The following is a 21,701-nucleotide window of genomic DNA, read 5'->3' as shown; positions in this document are numbered from 1 at the left end:
TGTACCAGGAAACTCTAATCAGTGTTATCAGCCTGTGGTGATCAAACATCTTGTTGTGTCAAGATTGAGTGGGTCACATAAAGGTTACCAAGTGAAACAACCTTGTATGTTTTCCTACCCTTGTATCACGTCACATTGGTACGTATTTAGATGATATTCTATGCTATATTTAAACATTAATTTGATATTTTGGCTTATTTGATTCTGGTCAAAAGTACTGAAAAATGATTTGATTCCAGTTTTATGATCGGATTGATTTGGTTGGTATTTTTTAATGTCCTATCAACAGCTTTAACTTGGTCATATAATTTTGGCCTCCCCGTGTGCAAGATGCATATACTTGTAGTGTATTTGTGGTTTGGGAGGCTGAAGTATGTTCGTGTTTGTCTCCTTGTGATAGCACAGAATTGATGCCACCTTTATAGTGCTACCTCACTGAAGCATACCACTGAAGACACCCAGCAGGACATCCCACCTGGTCACATTATACTGACAACGGGCCAACCAGTCTTCACACTCCCAAAAATGTTCAACACTAATAAAGCAGGCATAGCAATCAACTATCATTTTTGTAAATGTCGGTATGTCTCGATAGCAAGGGGACAGAGCACAATTAGCCTAAATCACAGGGTTGAATGCTCAACTTAAGGCCAAACTCACAGGGAGGGATGCTCAACCAAAGGCCAAACTCACAGGGAGGAATGCTCAACCAAAGGCCAAACTCACAGGGATGAATGCTCAACCAAAGGCCAAACACTCAGGGATGAATGCTCAACCAAAGGCCAAACACTCAGGGATGAATGCTCAACCAAAGGCCAAACTCACAGGGAGGGATGCTCAACCAAAGACCAAACTCACAGGGAGGAATGCTCAACCAAAGGCCAAACACTCAGGGATGAATGCTCAACCAAAGGCCAAACTCACAGGGAGGAATGCTCAACCAAAGGCCAAACTCACAGCGGTGAATGCTCAACCAAAGGCCAAACTCATAGGGAGGAATGCTAAGCGAAAGACCAAACTCACAGGGATGAATGCTCAATCAAAGGCCAAACTCACAGGGAGGAATGCTCAACCAAAGGCCAAACTCACAGGGGTGAATGATCATCTAAAGGCCAAACTCAGAGGGATGAATGCTCAACCAAAGGCCAAACTCACAGGGAGGATTATGCTCAACCAAAGACCAAACTCAGAGGGATGAATGCTCAACCAAAGGCCAAACTCACAGGGAGGAATGCTCAACCAAAGGCTTAACTCACAGGGATGAATGCTCAACCAAAGGCCAAACTCACAGGGAGGAATGTTCAACCAAAGACCAAACACACAGGGAGGGATGCTCAACCAAAGGCCAAACTCACAGCGGTGAATGCTCAACCAAAGGCCAAACACTCAGGGATGAATGCTCAACCAAAGACCAAACACACAGGGAGGAATGTTCAACCAAAGACCAAACACACAGGGAGGGATGCTCAACCAAAGACCAAACTCACAGGGAGGAATGTTCAACCAAAGGCCAAACTCACAGGGAGGAATGCTCAACTAAAGGCCAAACTCACAGGGAGGAATGCTCAACCAAAGACCAAACTCACAGGGAGGAATGCTCAACCAAAGGCCAAACTCACAGGGAGGAATGCTCAACTAAAGGCCAAACTCACAGGGATGAATGCTAAACCAAAGACCAAACTCACAGAGAGGAATGCTCAACCAAAGGCCAAACTCACAGGGGTGAATGCTCAACTAAAGGCAAAAGTGAAGCTGTTTCCAGGGAAAGATTTATTAATAGGGAAAAAAAGACTAACTACATTTAATGTCATTAATTTAGATTATTGTGGTGCACTAGCCCTTCCTGTTTTTTCATTATACATCAAATTAAATAAAATCTACCAGCTGTCATGAATCTATGATGAATTCCTAAATAGCCACAATACTAATATACCCACTCTCTGGAGAGAACTTCTCTTTATGGCAATTAGTTGATCATGAGCACAACACTAGTAAGTTAGAGGTCCTGGGTTCAGTCCATATGAATGATTACATACCCAGTGTCAGCCTCTGGTACAGCTGTATAGCTTTCTCCAATAGTTTACCGTTATACCATCAGCATTGCATATTTCATGAACAGACTGATAGCAGCTTTCAAATTGGTCTATTTATTGGGGGAAAAAAAGAAATTTCAATGCCAGATTAGAAAAAATTATAAACTGTATTTGATGTTCATTGAATACATGTATATATCACTTTTAAAAATCAAATGGATTTAATTTTGTTTTTGCAGATACAACACATGGATCGCCTTTTATTATTCTAGTCATTTTCTACAATCTGTGACCTCTAGTCTTAGCCGTGACCCCTGAAAAATATCTAAATGCCATGGCAACTGAGTGTACAGAATCTAGTCCATGTGACCTTTCAACTTTGACCCTGAGTCACCCAACAGAGGAGACAACTGGTGAGAAATTTGTTATTTTGAAATACTAAAGGAAATTACTGTTAACGTGGAAATTCATGCGAGGGGGAAATTTATGCTAGTTAAGCAGAAGGTAGATCAGTTATGAAAATTATCCCACTTGTATAGTTTATATATCAACATCGTGAAATTGAACCCCCCCCCCCCCCCCCTCCCCCCCACGAAAAAACAAGTTTACAGTATACAATGTTGTAGAGTATACTATTGTTTGCTTATAGTGGTTCAAAATTAAGATACCGATGGAATGTTCCTGACACGTCCAAATACCTTTAAGTGTTCTTTCAATTTTGCCATGACATATTCCAGGGGTTCAGAGATCTACTATATACAGTAATACTCAAGCCCTCGTCTAACAGTTATCAGTCATTTATCAACATTTTCATCTTCAAAACTACTTTCCAGATTTCTGCTCAGTTGCAGATTAAAACATTTCTATTGTCATTAAAATTTGTTACAATTTAAGCAAAATGAAAGGATTGTATTGGTGTAGGCTTATATTAAAGGTTTTGATTTTGGGGTTTTGTTTTTCAGATCAAGTTGACAGTCAGGGCAACATTAACCTTGGGAGGTTGTCTCCATCCAGCCAAGGGGGTCTTAACCAAATAGTTCAACTCCTTCACAGTCACAAAGGTATGTAACTGCCTGGGTGGTAGGGTGGCATAGTGGTATTATACACATCCCTTTCACCTAAGCAGCCTGGGTTTGATTCCCTGATCGGACGGGACAAATGATGACCTCACATTGCAGTTTACATTTTTTTTTACATGTTACTCAGAGAAATGAATAATCTTAAAAAAAATTGCAAAGTTATGATTCACTTGTAATGTTTCAACAAGTCAAAAGAGTGTGTATAGTTTTTCATAGATAGCAGTGTAAAACAAAGTATCAACACTCTAATGGAATTCTGTGAAGAGTTTTAAGGATTCATATAAATAATAACACCAATATGATTAGTCTGCATTGGTGCGAAAATATTTTTCATAGTTTTACATCACTTTAAAAAAACAGTATTCACAAATAAGCCATTCTAAATGAATTTTTGCCATTTTATTTTCATGTGAAGAAATTAGATATTTTTGCAGTACGTGATTTACAATTGATGGCTTATTTCTGGTTTCAGCAAAGATAGGAGTAGATCACCAAGGCCGTCCAGTCATACAGTATGAAGATACACATAAGTATGGATATTCTAGATTCAATTGTCTCTGCCTTGTTACAGCCTCTCATGAGAATGTAATATCCTTAGTTTTTTGTTGTCTGTTTCTATGCCCTCTGCCATGAAATGGGGGGTAGTGGTCATATAGTGTTACCCATGTCCGTCCTGTGCTGATGCAATGTAACTTGCTAAACTCAGGAACTGCTGAGTTCAGGTTTTCAAGTAGCAGAGGGACATTTATGTCTTACAGACATTTTCTAGTTTCAGTTTATGAAGATAAAGTTTCCATTTCTGTGTGATAATTTTTTGTGTTGCCTGCAGCATTTTCAACAAGGACTTCAAGAGTTTATAGCCCTTCAACTTTCAGTTCACAATGGCACAAAGGCGATTTTATGAATATTAAAAGTTTAATGCTAAGACCAGGCGTTAGACAAAAAACCTGCACTGGTTTCTGGTTTGTTAAATAAAATGATATATTTATCATTTAAGTGATATTGAACGTTAAATTTTGTTTTATTTATCATTTAAGTGATATTGAATTTTAAATTTTGTTTTATTTATCATTTAAGTGATATTGAACGTTAAATTTTGTTTTATTTATCATTTAGGTGACATTGAACTTTAAATTTTATTTTTCTCTGTAGACCTTTGTACTGGGATCCTTCCAATGCAAACGTCATTACTACCCCAAAAGTTGGGGATCATCAACGGAAGATTGATGCTTGTTTAGAACTTATTGAATACCTTAAGAAAAACAAGAACCCTTCAGGAGTGAATCTGGATAGTTCAAAGGTAGACATGGACAGGAGAATGGAAAGTGGTTCAAATCTAACATCAAAGTCAACATCAAAAGATGTCAAAAATTAAAGTTATTTACACAAATCTGTACAGAACAATATGACATTTAATTAGCACAATGTGCACTTACAAAAACACAATTTATAAAGGAAAAGTTTCCATGTGAAATCTTTGTGGAAAAAAAAAACTTTTTCTTATTGTTTGAGAAAACAGTGCGTAGTTCACAGAGAAAACCCACTAGGTCAGTAGGTGGCACAATCCATTATACCTTTTCACATCCAACCAGCCTGGAACAAACCACGGCTACGGAGTGTGACCTTCCATATTTCACCCTGTTCCATTGGTCGAACAGCATATTAAGTCACCAAAACTCTAAGTTTGTATTCTTGAAAAGATAAACTGTTAGGAAAAAAAATGATTATTTCCATATAATGTAATTTTTCAGATAACCCCTAGCAAAGGCAATTGGTATGAAGAAGGTTCAGAGTTTGAGAAAACACAGAATATTTTGGGTACAGGCAACTCAGCAGGTGACATATTTGTGCTTAAGGACAAAAAGACGGAGACTGAGCATGCTCAGAAGACAGTGAGTCAGAGTTACTTCCCTTTACCATTGCTCTTTTGAACATTAAACTATGCTTGATAACGAATGTTTGTAAAGGACACAACAATATTTGAAAAAAATGAAGACAGCAGTTACATTACTTAGTATTTCATTGAAAATCAAATTATGTATTACACTCAGTCCTACTGAAACCGATATAGGGGTTGTCTCTAAGTAGGTTTATAGAGTTTTAGTCTAGCAAAAGGGCTCCAACTTTCAACCCCTACCGACCACAGAAGATAAAGTCGTTAATAATTACCAAAATAAAGTATGTAGTCCAGATAAACTGGAAACTGGACAGGGACCAGGCACAGTTAATGTACACAAATTCACCCAAACCATTGTATTAGCACTGCAGTGTTGGTTTTGCCTCGCTTCCGATATGTGTTATCATTATGCCTTTAGAAAGGGTTTATTTGAAGATTTTTCTTGGTCAAGCTGGACACTAGACTGTCAATTAAAGTCAGTTAAAGGAGAAATGGTAAACACTATCTACATTTAAAGTAGTGTAACGATTGATAGTTTTCCAATATCTTCTTAAGTCACCAGGGCAATCACCACCATCAACTGGAATAGGTCTACCTTTAAATAGATTTTTAAAAATATTTTATTTTGATAGGTTTATTATTATCAAATTTTTTTTTTGGCTTATTTCAGATCATGATATCAGTATTTCGCAAAGAAGAAATCCAAGCCTGGGTTGATCTGGATAAAACCGGCATCGCTCCAAGACTCTACCTCTTCAGAATCGAAGGAAACAAAGTCCATATCCATATGGAGAAATTAGAAAACGGTTAGAAGCAGATAGATCTTTGAAAAAGAAATTAAAACTTCAAATATGTTTAAAAGAAATTCAAAAATTAAAAATAATGCTTGAAATAAGATTTGAAGTATAATGATCAAATTCAGGGTACATTTAGCGCGCTTCATGTTGAATTTGCCTTTTTGTGCAGTTGGCATTCATCAGCCCATAACTTCCAAATGAAAGCAGTTCAATGCTTATATTTACATTTGACAACGATTTTTAAAGACTATATCCAGGAATTTTGCTCCGACGATGAATGAACAAATCATTATCGTCAAAGACAGAACAGCCTTTTCAACAGCCATCTTTCGTTATCGCCGATGTGACAATTATGACGTCACTATAATAATGACATCATAATAAAGATTTGGAAGTTATGGACTCATAACTTCCAAGTGAGCTTGGTAAAGTTATATAGTGGGGCTGCAGTGTAAATGTAAATATGCAAATATGATAACTATGCACACCTTTTGACCGCTGATGAAGAAGGATTATTTTCCGTTTTACGATAACTGGATGTTAATTGGCGACTCTACATGATATGAATTCTGTTTTTATTTGAGATTTATATTAATTATTCCAGGTTTTGATATCCCATATATAATGCAGTCCATTTTTTACAGTGGTCACTTTGCGAGAGGTTATTGATTCTCACATGGACACCATCAGAGCCTCCAACCCAGCACTTGTCCGGCCTTTCTCCCTGTGTGTTTTCCATGGAGTTCTATCTGCTGTCCAAAAAATGCATGACAACAACTGGACACACAAGGATTTGCATGGTTGGTTGATGTGGATAATTGTTATTTTGTCTGGATACAGTTGGCCAGTTGATATTAATACTGGTCAGTTGATTTAGACACTGGTCAGTTGATTCATACCCTAGTCATTAAATGGAGACAATGGTCATTTGATTTAGACACTGGTCAGTTGATTGATATACTGGTCAATTGATTTAGACCATGCAGATGATGTGGACACTTGTCAGTTGATTTTGATACTGGTCAGTTGATGTAGACATTAGTCATTTGACCATGGTCAGTTGATTCAGGCACTGATTAGTTGATTGAGATACTGATAATTTGATGTAGACACTGGTCAGTTGATTTAAACACTGGTCAGTGGATTCAGACACTGCTCAGGTGATTAAGACACAGGTCAGTTGATTCAGACACTGGTCAGTGGATTTAGATACTGGTCAGTGGATTCAGACACTGCTCAGGTGATTCAGACACTGGTCAGTGGATTCAGAAACTGCTCAGGTGATTCAGACACTGGTCAGTGGATTCAGACACTGGTCAGTTGATTCAGACACTGGTCAGTTGATTCAGACACTAGTCAGTTGATTTAGACACTGGTCAGTTGATTCAGACACTGGTCAGTTAATGTAGACAGTGGTTAGTTGATTCAGACACTGTCTACAATAATTTGTACTTTAATTATTGACTTTGATCTTTGTTATTTGTGACAGCTGGAAATATCCTGCTCCAAAAAGAATCTGATTGCTCCATTAAAGTTCGCATTGTGGATTTTGGATTAGCGTCTGGACTAGATATAAAGGGAGGATTGCAGGGTTTCCGCTCTGACATAAAAGAATCAGTCCGTAAATTCACAGCTCTATATGCAGGCCAAGAGTTCAACAGCCCAAGGGACTTGGATGATGCTCAGACCTGGAAATCTGACCTGGGTGAGGTAATAAAATACTGCTAAGTTTACAAATATATTTGACCTTGCCATATCACCAAAGTCATAAGGGTAAGATTTGTTAAAAGATCCTAATGATAAAATCTGATCTAAGAAGCCAATGGTTATAATTTTAAATGTAATGCATACTCAAATGAAGAATATTCATTTTATTACCTCCCCTACCGCAAAGGGCAAGTGACCTTAAGCCTTGGTGCGGTGCCCGTCATCTGTTCGATATCAACTATTCTCTTCAAACAACTTCTTCTCAATAATTGAGAGACCCAGACACCTGATATTTGACCAGTTAAAAGCATGCTGGGATGAAAAGCTACCAAGTTTGTTATAATGAATGACTTTGACCTACTTTGAAGATCGAAGGGGTGAAATGCACTAAAATCTTAAAATAAGGACTTCACAATACACTATCATTTATTTAATGTTGTAATCAGCTGAGCAAAGTTGCATTAGAAGCAGATGAGCAGTACAGGCCTATTGGGCCTCTTTTTAATGTAAGACCTAATTCAACTGACAGTCACATTGAATTAGGCTTCTGCTGGCATACCTTATTAGTGGTAGCATCTATTCTCATAAATGTAAGGTTTTTTTTTGGTCCATCGATCTGTTTGTCATCACTTTTTGTTTCTTGAAATTTTCTCAGAAATGAAACAGCTAATGTTTATGAAACTTCACATGCTATTTTACTAGCTGTGATGTGCAAGGTCATCGTCGCTGATATTGAAATTAGAACTAGGAATATGTTCTTTCAAACATACATCATCTTCTGGTTTTTCAAACAATGTGAAATGAAGATGTGCAAATGGAGTTGATAACATTCCTTGGGCCAAGGTCAAGGTAGCTGTTACTAAAAATAGAACAGGAAATATAGTGTCAAGATTCAGTACTTTCAATTTGTTTCCAGAAATTATCTCAGAGTCATGAAGACCAAGCTTTCTAAAACATAACATGGTGTGATGTTACTCTATGATGTGAGGGTTTGCAATAGGGGTTAAAAAGTTCCTGATGTCAAGGTCAATGTTACGGCCTAAATGTTAGTTTTATGTTGAATTTATTGTTTAGTTTTATTTGTGGTAATTTTGTTAAGATTCCGGAAAATACGGTTATCCGGTTTCCGGTTTTAGTATAGACGAATATTATGGGATAGCGTTATCCAAGCGCAGCACATGTTTTGAGTATGAGAAGATTCGTTCGGACTATCGTAGGATACGATACGGTAACTAATTACTGTTGAATGATTTGAATATGATTTATGCTTGTTTAGGAATTCATGTCATCATGTTATAATGTCATTTTGGATAATTCGGCCAATATATAAATATGTCGGTGAACCGTGGACAGACGACAAGTCCCTCGTGCATTCTAGTCTATCACTTGATTTCTGCTGTATTTGTATGCTATGATATGATTGATACATTGCTGTTTCATTGCTGTTTAACTTGCTATAAATGTGTAAGAGTAATAGTATCGTAATACTATTGTATTTTGCTATATTTATCAGGTTCGGTTAAATTCATTCTGGGCCGAAACGTCCTAGTCTTGTCAAGTCATGTGTATTGTATACTGAATAGTAGAGGGCGAGTTGTCTCGATCTCATCTACAGATCAAACTCGTCATGTGTTATAGATGACAAGGCATAATAGTAACTGTTGCTTAGTTAATTAGTCTAATAAGTACTGTTTCTTTTCATTACAGTCAATCTATCTACGTAGAACTATCATTGAGTCACTACACCTGTACTGTACATGTATGTAGTTGAACTGATGTCAAAGATAATAAACACAGATGAAGCCAGGAAGATGGAATTGACCTCATTTATTATTACGATAGCCAGAACGATTTCGAGGCGTATTCGACGCCTACACTCATTGACGTATCATCCCAGATGTAAGAGGTATGATCTTCAAGCTTTTAAGAGATACAGATCTGGAACAAGATGGCTACTAGAGACAGAGAAGCTGTAGAAGGTTACATGTATGACTTAAATTCAGATTCTGGACGGGCCAGAAAATTTAGTGAGAAAGGCATGCAGTACAATATGGAACAGCTTGACAAAAAATACAAGTCTCTATGTAGGTCAGAGAGATATTTAAAAGAAATAGCCACTGAAGATGACGAACCTTTGGATATTGTGCGTAAAAAATACAGTATGTGGATGAGTGAGTTCGAAAAATATTTGGAACTGTATGACATTTTGCTGCCCCAAGTCTCTTCCCATGAGCATGATGAGTTTGTTCAAAGGTTCAATGAGAATTATGATTCTGCGAAACAATTCAAAGGTTGGATTGAGGACTACATTTCTTCGCGGAGTGCTATGACATTGAGTAAGAACACTTTATCTGTAGCCGAAGAGTTGAGTGTGTCTGGTGAGAAAATAGGCCAAGGCATTTTAAAGAAAACTGATCCAGAAGCCGATGATAATGTATCCGTTTCCAGTACTGCCAGTTCTTACGCGTCTTTGAAACGTATCAAAGAAGAACAGGTTAGGGTAGAATTAGAGACAAGGAAACTAGCATTATCAAAGAAACATGAACTTGAGTTAGCTAAGTTGTCGCTAAAGCTCAAAGAGGAAGAACTGGAACTTGATACCGGTATAGCTGTCGCTCAAGCGAGAAGTGGAGTACTCGACAAGTACGACTCAAATGAAAATCTGAATGCTTCAGTTGACCAGGCTCTTGCGTTCGAGCAACCTCGATTTACCTCCCCTAAGCCGCGACCATTGCCTGTACGATTTACAGATGAAAGTGTTTGTGCAAGTCCCCCTCCAGTCCTATATGATAGACCTAGACCGCATATGAATGGTGTAGCAGAAGTGTCATCGAGAACACTACCTGAACAATATGTTGATTCGTCCCATTCACAAACCGTAGTTCAGTCGGTAGTTCAACATTTAAGAAAACCTGTGGCAGAGGTAAAGAAGTTTAGTGGAGATCCTCTAGAATATCGCAGATTTATTCGTCAATTTCACTCGAAGGTTGTAATCAACACTGATGATGACGATGAAAGGATGAACTACCTTGAACAACTTACATTCGGAGATGCACATAAAGTGGTGTCAGGATTCAGCCATCTTAACGGCGACAAGGCTTATAAGGCAGCCATGAGTCAGCTGGAGGATCGCTATGGCGATGAGGAAGTTATAGCGACAGCTTTCATCAAGAAAGCATTAGACTGGCCCACCATTCGTCCTGGAGACCCGAAGGCACTCGATGACTTCTCTTTGTTTCTTGTAGAGTGTGATAATGCAGTTGGCACAGAATCAAATGGCGTTCTTGACTACTCGGACAATATTAAGAAATTAATGCTCAAACTACCCTTCTATCTGCATGATAAATGGAGGAACCAAGTATATAAGTACAAGGAAGCAAAGAGGAAGGTTCGGTTCAAGGACTTAGTGAAGTTTGTGAAGACAGAGGCTAAGAAAATCAACGACCCTACGTATGGAAGTATTGCCACTGGGACTTCAAGACCAAAGACTCCGCAAAAGATTGCACGTTCCAGCAATGCAGTTCCAGAGATTGTTACAGATTCTATACCTAAGAGCACCAGTGACACCGTACCTCCTCCAGCCCCGAATTATAAGTGTTTCTTCTGTGACTCTACTTCCCATTCTCTGGATACTTGCAAAAAGATAACTGCCAAACCTATGAACGAAAGAGTCAACTTCATTAAAGAAAATGGATTATGCTTTGGCTGTCTCAAGAAAGGCCACTTGTCGAAGAGATGCCACAATCGTTCCAAGTGCGGCATATGCAAAAAAGGTCATCCATCTATCTTACACAATGAAGACAAATCGTCAGTTGTTAGTGTATCGAATGCCAGTACTGGTTATGCTATCGCAACAGAAGATCAAAAGGGGGATGTGTCTTGTGCCATGGCGATAATCCCAGTTAGAATTCGATTGCGCGATAAACCTCATAGTATAGAGACATACGCATTCTTGGATACAGGTAGTAGCGCTTCATTTTGCACCGAGACAGTTATGAAACAGCTTGGAGCTAGAGGTAAGAAGACACAGCTTACACTGAGTACAATGGGTGAGCCGTTTATCATGAACACATTTTCCATCAGTGGACTGCAAGTAAGTGACATTGACTCGGAAAATGCTATTGATCTTCCGCGAGTGTTTACGAAGGAGAAAATGCCTGTGTCTAAGAAGCACATCCCAACACAAGCAGAGGTGTCAAGGTGGGAACACTTAGCAAAGGTTTCACTAGCTGAGCCTAACTGTGAGATAGGTTTGATGATTGGCAGCAACGTACCAGATGCCTACTCGCCTATTGAGATACTTGCAGGCCCTAGTGGATCACCACATGCTACAAGAACTAAGCTTGGATGGGTGGTCTGGAATGTTCTTCGAGAAAGCGGTACTATACAAGTCAACAGAGTTCACATTCAGGATGAGTCTGGAGAAGACATCGAAGATATGGTTAAGAGATCTATGAACCTCGATTTCCCTGAGCGTCTTATTGACGATAGAAAAGAAAACTCCAGGGAGGACAAACAATTTTTGGATATGGCTGAAAACTCTATTTATAAGAATGGAGAACATTACTGCGTTTCGTTGCCATTTCGTAACAAGGTCACTATTTTGCCTGATAACTCGGTAATGGCTAAACGGAGATTACGCAGCATTGAGAACAGGTTCAAGGCAGATCCCAAGTTCAAAGAAGATTACACTGCTTTCATGGAAAAACTGTTGGAGAAAGGTCATGCGGAACCAGCACCTGTGGGATTTGACAAAGGAAAGGTCTGGTACATTCCTCATCATGGTGTATACCACAAGAAAAAGAACAAGATTCGAGTGGTGTTTGATTGCTCTGCGCGATATCAAGGTGTCTCCCTTAACGACAACTTACTCCAGGGACCTGACCTTACAAACAATCTTCTTGGTGTGTTGATGCGATTCCGGGAGGAACCAGTGGCTGTCATTGGAGACATTGAAGCGATGTTCTATCAGGTGAAGGTCCCAGTAAATGAAAGAGACTATCTGCGATTTTACTGGTGGTCCAACGGGAATACTGCGAATGAGCGAAGGAGCTACAGGATGACGGTTCACCTGTTTGGAGCCTCATCATCTCCCAGTGTTTGCAACTTTGCTCTTCAGAAAACTGCAGAGGACAGTCAAGAACGGTTTTCCCAAGAAGTTCAGGACACACTGAAAAGAAATATGTATGTCGATGACTGTCTGACCTCCGTTGCTACAGAGAAGAAGGCGATTAGTCTTATACATGATGTGACTCAAATGTGTAAATCCGGAGGATTCCGACTTACCAAATGGACGAGTAACAGTGATGAGGTTGTGGAATCTATTCCAGAGGGTGATCGTGCCCAAGACGTCAAGTTGTGGAGTCTGGATAGTAAGCCACCTATCGAAAGAGCTCTCGGAGTTTATTGGTTCATGGAGAATGACTCCCTTGGATTCCAAATTCAGATGAAAGACAAGCCCGTTACTAGAAGAGGTATTCTATCAGTAACCAGCTCAGTGTACGATCCTTTAGGAATTGCATCCCCGTTTGTTCTTAAGGCCAAGTCAATTCTGCAAAGACTTTGTAGGGATGGTAAGGGATGGGATGAGGAGATCACAGGAAAAGATCTGAAGGACTGGACCGATTGGCTGCTTCAGCTACCTGAACTAGAGCATGTTACCATTGATCGGTGTTACAAAGGGAAAAACCTCGGCAAGGTAACCTCCTGTCAACTTCATGGTTTCGCAGATGCAAGTGACATTGGATATGGAATGGTATTCTATCTTCGACTCGTTGATGTCACCGGAAAGATCCACTGCACGTTCTTGTTCGGGAAGGCGAGAGTCGCACCACTGAAGGCAGTGACTATACCCCGGATGGAACTTACAGCAGCCTCTTCTCTAGTGAAGTTGAGCAGGATGGTGACAGAACAGCTGAATTACAATATAGATCGATTCTTCTTTTGGACTGACAGCACTTCAGTCTTAAGGTATATCGCAAACAAGAATTTGCGCTTTCACACGTTCGTAGCTAACCGCATTGCTCTTATCCACGAAGCTACGTCGGAAGATGACTGGTATTACATCAACACTAAGGAGAATCCAGCTGATGTTGCATCAAGAGGAACGAGCATTTCGAAGTTGCCTGACTCGTGGACTCGTGGACCAATGTTCCTCTGGAAATCCGAACGTGAATGGCCCGTTGTGGAAAAGGACGTTAATATCACGGATAAAGAGAATGATCCTGAAATAAGGACGACTGCGTGCGCTACATCAGTTGTTTTAGACACAAACAGTGGCGTCGAAAATCTTTTCGACTATTACTCCAACTTTAATAAGCTTAGGAGAGCTACTGGATGGCTTATGAGAGCTATGGACAACCTGCAGGGAGCTGTTGAGAGGAGCCGGCAGATAAAACAGGACATCAGCAGTTCAGAATCTGATCCTGTGAAACGTGACCAGAAAATCAAGCTAGCATTGTCGAAAGAGAGACAGGATAGACTTCTCAAAGGACAGAAAAACCTTCGTACAGCGTGCCTGTCTGTGGATATTCTGGAACGAGCTGAAGCCGCGTTGATTAAGTATGAGCAACGAAAGTACTTCGCAGCCGAAAGCAAGATCCTTCACCAGGACAATGGTGTTCAGTCGCGAAAACTCAAGAAGACTTCGAAATTATTCAAGATGGACCCCTTTGTTAAAGATGGTGTCATTCGCGTAGGAGGTCGTCTTGAAAGAGCTGAAATTTCGTATGATGCAAAACACCCCGTGGTGTTGCCTAGGGAATCTGTCGTATCGAGACTCGTTGTGGATGATGCCCACAGATCATGTGGTCACTTAGGAAAGAACACTGTTCTTGCATTCATTCGAGAAAAATATTGGATTGTTGGTGCTCGCACTCTGGTGAAATCTATTCTTTCCAAATGTGTGACTTGTAGGAAATACAGAGCTCCATGTGTTGAGCAAAAGATGGCAAACTTACCCGCAGAGCGACTCGCAGCTGATCAGCCTCCTTTCAGCAGAACTGGGATGGACTTCTTCGGACCCTTTGAACTGAAACGTGGAAGGAGTGTGGTAAAGCGATATGGGGTATTGTTTACCTGTCTTGTGACTCGTGCGGTCCATTTAGAAGTTGCTGCGTCGCTCGATACAGATTCTTGCATCAACTCCATTCGACGATTTATCGCTCGCAGAGGAAAACCTGTATTTATCAGATCGGATAACGGAACCAACCTTGTCGGTGCTCAACGAGAAATGAAGGAAAATATTCAGAAATGGAACACAGACAAAATTCGTGATAACATGTTGCAGATTAGCATTCAGTGGGAATTCAATCCTCCCTCCGGTTCTCACTTCGGCGGAGTCTGGGAAAGACTCATTAGGTCTGTGAGACAGGTGTTGTACTCTGTTATGCATGAGCAGAATGCGAAACTGGATGACGAAGGACTTCAGACACTCTTTTGTGAGGTAGAGGCTATCTTAAATGGACGCCCGTTAACTGAAGCATCGGATAACGTAACTGACCTACGGGTTTTGACCCCAAACCATCTGCTATTGCTTCAGCCTGGAGAGTATTTCCCACCTGGAACATTCGTCGCCACGGATAACTATGCCAGAAGGAGGTGGAGACAGATACAGTACCTTTCAGATATTTTCTGGAATAGGTGGACCAAGGAATACTTACCGCTTCTGCAAGGACGCCAGAAATGGATGAAGAAACGACGTAATATGCAGACTGGAGATCTTGTGCTGATCGCTGATAGTACACCTAGGCATGCGTGGATAACCGGTAGGATTCAGGAAGTTGTGAAAGACAAACATGACATTGTGCGATTCGTGAAGGTTAAGACCCCTTCCAATGTGTTAACGCGTCCAGTGACAAAACTCGTGCTCTTGCTCGAGTCAGACATTGAGTAATGGATACGGTGAACGCTTGAGTGAAAGGACAATTCGAACTAAAATATCAGATGTACTTTTGTAATTGTAATTATTTTATGATTAAGCATAATGATTTAATTGATGTGTTTGATGGTTATTAGGCCGTTTTTGCGAATTGATAATCTCGGTTGAAGCCTCGATTAAGGGGCCGGTATGTTACGGCCTAAATGTTAGTTTTATGTTGAATTTATTGTTTAGTTTTATTTGTGGTAATTTTGTTAAGATTCCGGAAAATACGGTTATCCGGTTTCCGGTTTTAGTATAGACGAATATTATGGGATAGCGTTATCCAAGCGCAGCACATGTTTTGAGTATGAGAAGATTCGTTCGGACTATCGTAGGATACGATACGGTAACTAATTACTGTTGAATGATTTGAATATGATTTATGCTTGTTTAGGAATTCATGTCATCATGTTATAATGTCATTTTGGATAATTCGGCCAATATATAAATATGTCGGTGAACCGTGGACAGACGACAAGTCCCTCGTGCATTCTAGTCTATCACTTGATTTCTGCTGTATTTGTATGCTATGATATGATTGATACATTGCTGTTTCATTGCTGTTTAACTTGCTATAAATGTGTAAGAGTAATAGTATCGTAATACTATTGTATTTTGCTATATTTATCAGGTTCGGTTAAATTCATTCTGGGCCGAAACGTCCTAGTCTTGTCAAGTCATGTGTATTGTATACTGAATAGTAGAGGGCGAGTTGTCTCGATCTCATCTACAGATCAAACTCGTCATGTGTTATAGATGACAAGGCATAATAGTAACTGTTGCTTAGTTAATTAGTCTAATAAGTACTGTTTCTTTTCATTACAGTCAATCTATCTACGTAGAACTATCATTGAGTCACTACACCTGTACTGTACATGTATGTAGTTGAACTGATGTCAAAGATAATAAACACAGATGAAGCCAGGAAGATGGAATTGACCTCATTTATTATTACGATAGCCAGAACGATTTCGAGGCGTATTCGACGCCTACAGTCAAGATCTCTGTAACTAAAAATAGAGCCAGGAATATACTGTAAAAAAACATCACCAAAGGCCCTCACAGTTATAACCAAACTTTCTGATTTTTCACATGATACACATTGAATGGCAGTAGAGGTCCAGAAGTCCAATCCTTCTGAAACTGTGTACATTGTAATAGGTTAAAAATGTCCTAAAAGTTCCTTATAACAAGGTCAAGGTCAATATTACCAAAATTAGAACTGGGAATATACCGTCAAAATCGCATCATATAAAGCCCTTATGATCACATCACGAGCAGATATACAATATTGGTTTGGAAAGTCCATAAGGTGAAGGTCAACTTTATTAGAAATAGGTAGTTGTCTTTCGTGGTTTAAAGGTCAAAGGTCACACTTGACCACTTGTGAAATAAAAAGGTTTGTGAACAAGATACTTCATGAACTCCTCTATGGATTTAATTCTCAATAGTTTCGTAATATCAAAATAATGTATATGTGAACGGGCCACAGTGGTCGAGTAGTTAAGGTGTCCAGACACTTCTGGGTTGCAAGTTCGAAACTTACGTTGGGCAGTTGCCAGGTACTGACCGTAGGCAGGTGGTTTTTCTGCGGGTACTCCAGCTTTCCTCCACCTCCAAAACCTGGCACATCCTTAAATGACCCTAGCTGTTAATAGGACGTTAAACAAAAACAAACCAAACAAACCAAAGTGCATGTGATATTTGGATCATAAGTGCTGTATCTATATTGGTATAACTGTGTCAATATCTGTGTAACAATCGGATTAAGCTCAGATTTAAAGACAAATACAATACAAGGCCCTCTCCAACATGTCAGTATTCTAGTTATGTTTAGAATTTTAAGGGGGAAAAAACCTCTCTGATATGTTTAAAGGGAAAAAAACCTAATTTATCTATTAATTTCTACAGGCGGCAGACCTCTTTCAATTAAGTCGACCACAAAGGGTAGAGCTATTCAGCTTGGTTGACAGTACTCTAGCCATTGTTGCAGCATCACAAACACAGAATGTTGTGAAGGATGTCCAGAAGAAAATGGATGATATAGGTAAGTTAATTTATAATGCAACACCCCATGAGGGGGTCACCTGCCCAACCACACAGGTTTCCTCCGCGGGTACTCTGGTTTCCTTCTTCAGGAAGGTCCATTCTGCACCAGCAAATGTTATTGATGTAAGTTTATAAGTCCATCCACCCATCCATTCATCTGTCCATCCATTCATCTGTCCATCCACCCATCCATTCATCTGTCCATCCATTCATCTGTCCATATGCCAATCCATTCATTTGTCCATCCATTCATCTGCCCATATGCCCATCCATTCATCTGTCCATCCACCCATCCATTCATCTGTCCATCCATTCATCTGTCCATCCACCCATCCATTCATCTGCCCATCCATTCATCTGTCCATATGCCATCCATTCATCTGTCCATCCACCCATCCATTCATCTGCCCATCCATTCATCTGTCCATATGCCCATTCATTTACCTGTCCTTCCACCCATCCATTCATCTGTCCATCCATTCATTTGTCCATCCACCCATCCATTATCTGTCCATCCATTCATCTGTCTATATGCCCATCCATTCATCTGTCCATCCACCCATCCATTCATCTGTCCATCCATTCATCTGTCCATCCACCCATCCATTTATCTGTCCATATGCCAATCCATTCATCTGTCCATCCACCCATCCATTCATCTGTCCATCCATTCATCTGTCCATATGCCCATCCATTCATCTGTCCATCCACCCATCCATTCATCTGTCCATCCACCCATCCATTCATCTGTCCATCCATTCATCTGTCCATCCACTCATCCATTCATCTGCCCATCCATTCATCTGTCCACCCACCCATCCATGCATCTGTCCATCCATTCATCTGTCCATCCACCCATCCATTCATCTGTCCATCCATTCATCTGTCCATATGCCCATCCATTCATCTGTCCATCCACCCATCCATTCATCTGTCCATATGCCCATTCATTTATCTGTCCTTCCACCCATCCATTCATTTGTCCATCCACCCATCCATTGTCTGTCCATTCATTCATCTGTCCATATGCCCATCCATTCATCTGTCCATCCACCCATCCATTCTTCTGTCCATCCGGTTTGCCATCCGTCTGTTATTGTGTAATCTGAAAATGATGGTATGGATTCAATTTGTGAAAATACTTTTTTTATTCCAATTTTTGACATGCTTGTGACAGATAACTAATTCTTGATACTTCATCATTGACCAATCATCACCCTTTATCTCTAGGTTGGTTGGTATTTTTAGTCTGGTATTAATGTACAGACCTGATAATTCAAGGTTCAAGGGACATAACTCCTATGTGCATTATTGAAAAGCCATAGACATGAAAATAATTATGACTATACAATATCTGCATTAACAGATCATCATATTAATATTACAATTTTAAAATATGCATATCAGTAACTTGAGTATCTGTGCCTAGTTATGTTCATTTGAAAAAGGCAATGGATACTTGTTTAATCAGATCATTAACATAATATGACAACTTGCATTACTTGACTATGAATATCACATGGATAATTTTAATATAAAAGATACAATAGCATATGACTAAATGCTTGCAGTACACATTATGATAACTATCTAAACTTGGGAATAAAACAACTAACCAGCCACATACCATATGGAGGTTTCTAGGCAGTTGATCACACACAGCCTGGATTTATAATACATCGGCTGTAACAAAATGCTTACAACTTATGATGAAACAGTTTTATTAACTACATCAATTAATAATTCATGAGCTAATATATCCATTAGATAAAAAGGAGGGATTATGAAATTAATGCAGATCGGTTAAAAGGATCAAACCGCAAGAGCCATTTGTGTTAAGAAAGTACTTTCATTGGTTTTTAATTGATAAACCAATTTATCATCTACCATCTTTAATCTTTTCTGAATTTCAAAACTAAACAAAAAACTTCAATGAAATATGTTTATAAATCTAGAACATATTGAGTCAGTTTATCTTTTTGACACATGATGTTAACCAAATATAGGGTTTCAAATTTTCTGTGCATCAGAACAAGTTGATATCAATCTCAATTTCATATACAGTGGACCCTCGATAATCCGAACACCTTCGTTCCCAGCCCAAACCGTCCGGATTACGAGTTTTCCGGACTACCGAATTTCGTCTACCAGGTCAAAAAAAAATTGTTGTGTAAGAGTTATCTCCCTTGATTATATACAATACGGGACGTTTTAATGACGTTTCATAAACACGTCTAATAGTCAGTCTTTTTAAAAAATAAATATACTTATGTTCTTGATATGATTCTTGTTTTCTTTTATTTTGTAGAAACTTAAAAAATAAACAATGTTTTTAAAAGGACATGTGAAGTGAAAGTTGTTTTATTTATAGCGGGCATATGTGACCTACAAACAACACACATGGGTTACGTCCCAGAGGTTCACAAACGAGTAGAAATTACATACGTTAAATACCTGAAAGGAAAGACCCACTATGTACAATGTACGTTTTTTTACGTAAATTATGAACCTGAAATGAAAGACCCGGTTTTTACAACTTACCAACAGTCTGTGTTTTTGTGGGGTTTTTTTTACTGTAAGTTAAAAACCTGAAATAAACGAACTGCTATGTACATTGTACGTTTGTTACGTAAATCAGAAACGTGAAATGAAAGACCCACTATGTACAACTTACCATTAGTCCATGCTTTTTTATATGATTTTTACGTAAGTATGAAGATACAATGAATAAGTTGCAATGTGTAGTTTGGTATGTTCACAGTCTTTATATAAGAAGTTATCGCATCACGTTACGCCCATTTATTCTGATTGGATAATAATAATAAAAACTATTCACAATATTGTGTGTTTTTAATCGTGTAAATAAAATTCAGACATACGCCACGTAATAATTAATATTAATTAATGTGGTGAATCGTAACTCACTTTGCTGTACCAGAAACTCCAAGCTACCTATTTAAAAGTACGCGACACCAGCGAGAACTACCCAAGCTGTCCGATAATTATTAAACCCGTATTCACTTAACAATGTGACACTTACTGAAGTAAATCAGCGGTATCTGACGACTTATTAGTGACTGGTCAAATAGATTATTGGGCGTAAAGAAAAGCAATGTACCGTTATAAAAACAGAGCTACATTGTAACACAGGTAAACACCCGGGGCTATGACCTGGCAGCGGTCGCTGACTACGCACAGTGTCAAGCGATAGTCTGTACAGCTGTCGACACGGGTGACTTGCCCGACATTTTTCTCTCCTCGTGGTGAAAAAATCGTCCGGATTATCGGGGGAAATTTACTAATGAAAAAAACTTTCCGTTCCCAAAATGGGCTTCCGGAATCGGAAACCGAATTTCCGGACTGGTGAGTACAAATAACGTTACGGAAATCCGTTCCCGTGCTATTCCGTCCGGACTGCGAGTTTTCCGGACTATCGGCGTCCGGATTATCGCGGGTCCAAAAGGATGATTGGCTATTCAATGGCAATGCATGTTAAAGAATGGTTGATAATGTTTGTATATTACAATATTGGCAGACGATGGTCTGAGATGCCGACCAAACTATTGTATTTTAATGATTTAACTTTATTTCAGACCTGGACAAGGTGATGAAGGAAGTTGTGCCAATCCTGTTTCCCCCATTTGATGTCTACCAGCCCGTTCATGACGGAGGACATAGTACCATTGACTCAAGTGAAGTAAGTCCACTGCCTTTACTTCTGACACCAGCTCTATCAATTAAGGGTTATCAATTTGTTTACTTGAACCCTTTAAGTGATTCAATTAAGGGTTATCAATTTGTTTACTTGAACCCTTTAAGTGATATTTTTTACGGAATTTTATTGAAATTTCACTTTTATTTTGCAGAAAGATTTAGCAGACGGCAGATGTTCAAAAGAAACAATGGATGCAGATGTTATACTGAGAAGCCTCCGTCTTGAAATGGCTGTCGGAAGTGACATTGATGGGTGATTGTTACTGAAGAAAGAGCAAAAAGTGAAGCCTGATAATAATTTGAAACCTGTGAAATATTGCCTTCTTTAAACAACGAATTTACAAAATATTTTTGTATACTGAATCAGTATTACTGATATATATTTTTATTATTCATCATTGATGAAATATGCAAGTTACACAACACTTCAACACTGTGTTTTTATTGAGGACTTTTAAAACTATTTACATAAACAAGCTATTCGTGGAATTTATATCTGCCACT

At 39.1% G+C, this 21,701-nt stretch overlaps 2 protein-coding genes across 3 annotated transcripts in view; both read left to right on the top strand.

The window, feature by feature from the left end:
* Positions 1-21,472, top strand: part of LOC117316512 — a 36,658-nt gene extending 15,186 nt beyond the window's left edge. For both annotated transcript variants that reach the window (XM_033871130.1, XM_033871131.1), the window contains exons 2-12: positions 2,273-2,446; positions 2,996-3,094; positions 3,585-3,642; positions 4,265-4,412; positions 4,864-5,004; positions 5,680-5,815; positions 6,451-6,606; positions 7,296-7,516; positions 17,346-17,481; positions 21,077-21,180; positions 21,350-21,472. In XM_033871130.1, coding sequence (XP_033727021.1) covers positions 2,368-2,446; positions 2,996-3,094; positions 3,585-3,642; positions 4,265-4,412; positions 4,864-5,004; positions 5,680-5,815; positions 6,451-6,606; positions 7,296-7,516; positions 17,346-17,481; positions 21,077-21,180; positions 21,350-21,454 — 1,383 coding nt within the window. In that variant the 5' untranslated portion in view covers positions 2,273-2,367 and the 3' untranslated portion in view covers positions 21,455-21,472. The remainder of the gene's footprint in view (positions 1-2,272; positions 2,447-2,995; positions 3,095-3,584; positions 3,643-4,264; positions 4,413-4,863; positions 5,005-5,679; positions 5,816-6,450; positions 6,607-7,295; positions 7,517-17,345; positions 17,482-21,076; positions 21,181-21,349) is intronic.
* LOC117316514 lies at positions 14,728-16,429 on the top strand. The gene is made up of 2 exons (XM_033871132.1): positions 14,728-15,780; positions 16,260-16,429. Exon 1 carries the CDS (start codon positions 14,745-14,747, stop codon positions 15,405-15,407), a length of 663 nt encoding a protein of 220 aa, XP_033727023.1. The 5' UTR covers positions 14,728-14,744; the 3' UTR covers positions 15,408-15,780; positions 16,260-16,429.
* Positions 21,473-21,701: the final 229 nt, after the last annotated feature.

This window comes from Pecten maximus, chromosome 18, assembly GCF_902652985.1.
Source record: "Pecten maximus chromosome 18, xPecMax1.1, whole genome shotgun sequence".
Lineage (NCBI taxonomy): Eukaryota > Metazoa > Mollusca > Bivalvia > Pectinida > Pectinidae > Pecten > Pecten maximus.
This window is presented reverse-complemented; position numbering and strand designations above follow the sequence as displayed.

Coding starts and splice junctions, on each gene's coding strand:
- LOC117316514 (XM_033871132.1), top strand. CDS start 14,745: ATGAAGGAAAATATTCAGAAATGGAACACAGACAAAATTCGTGATAAC.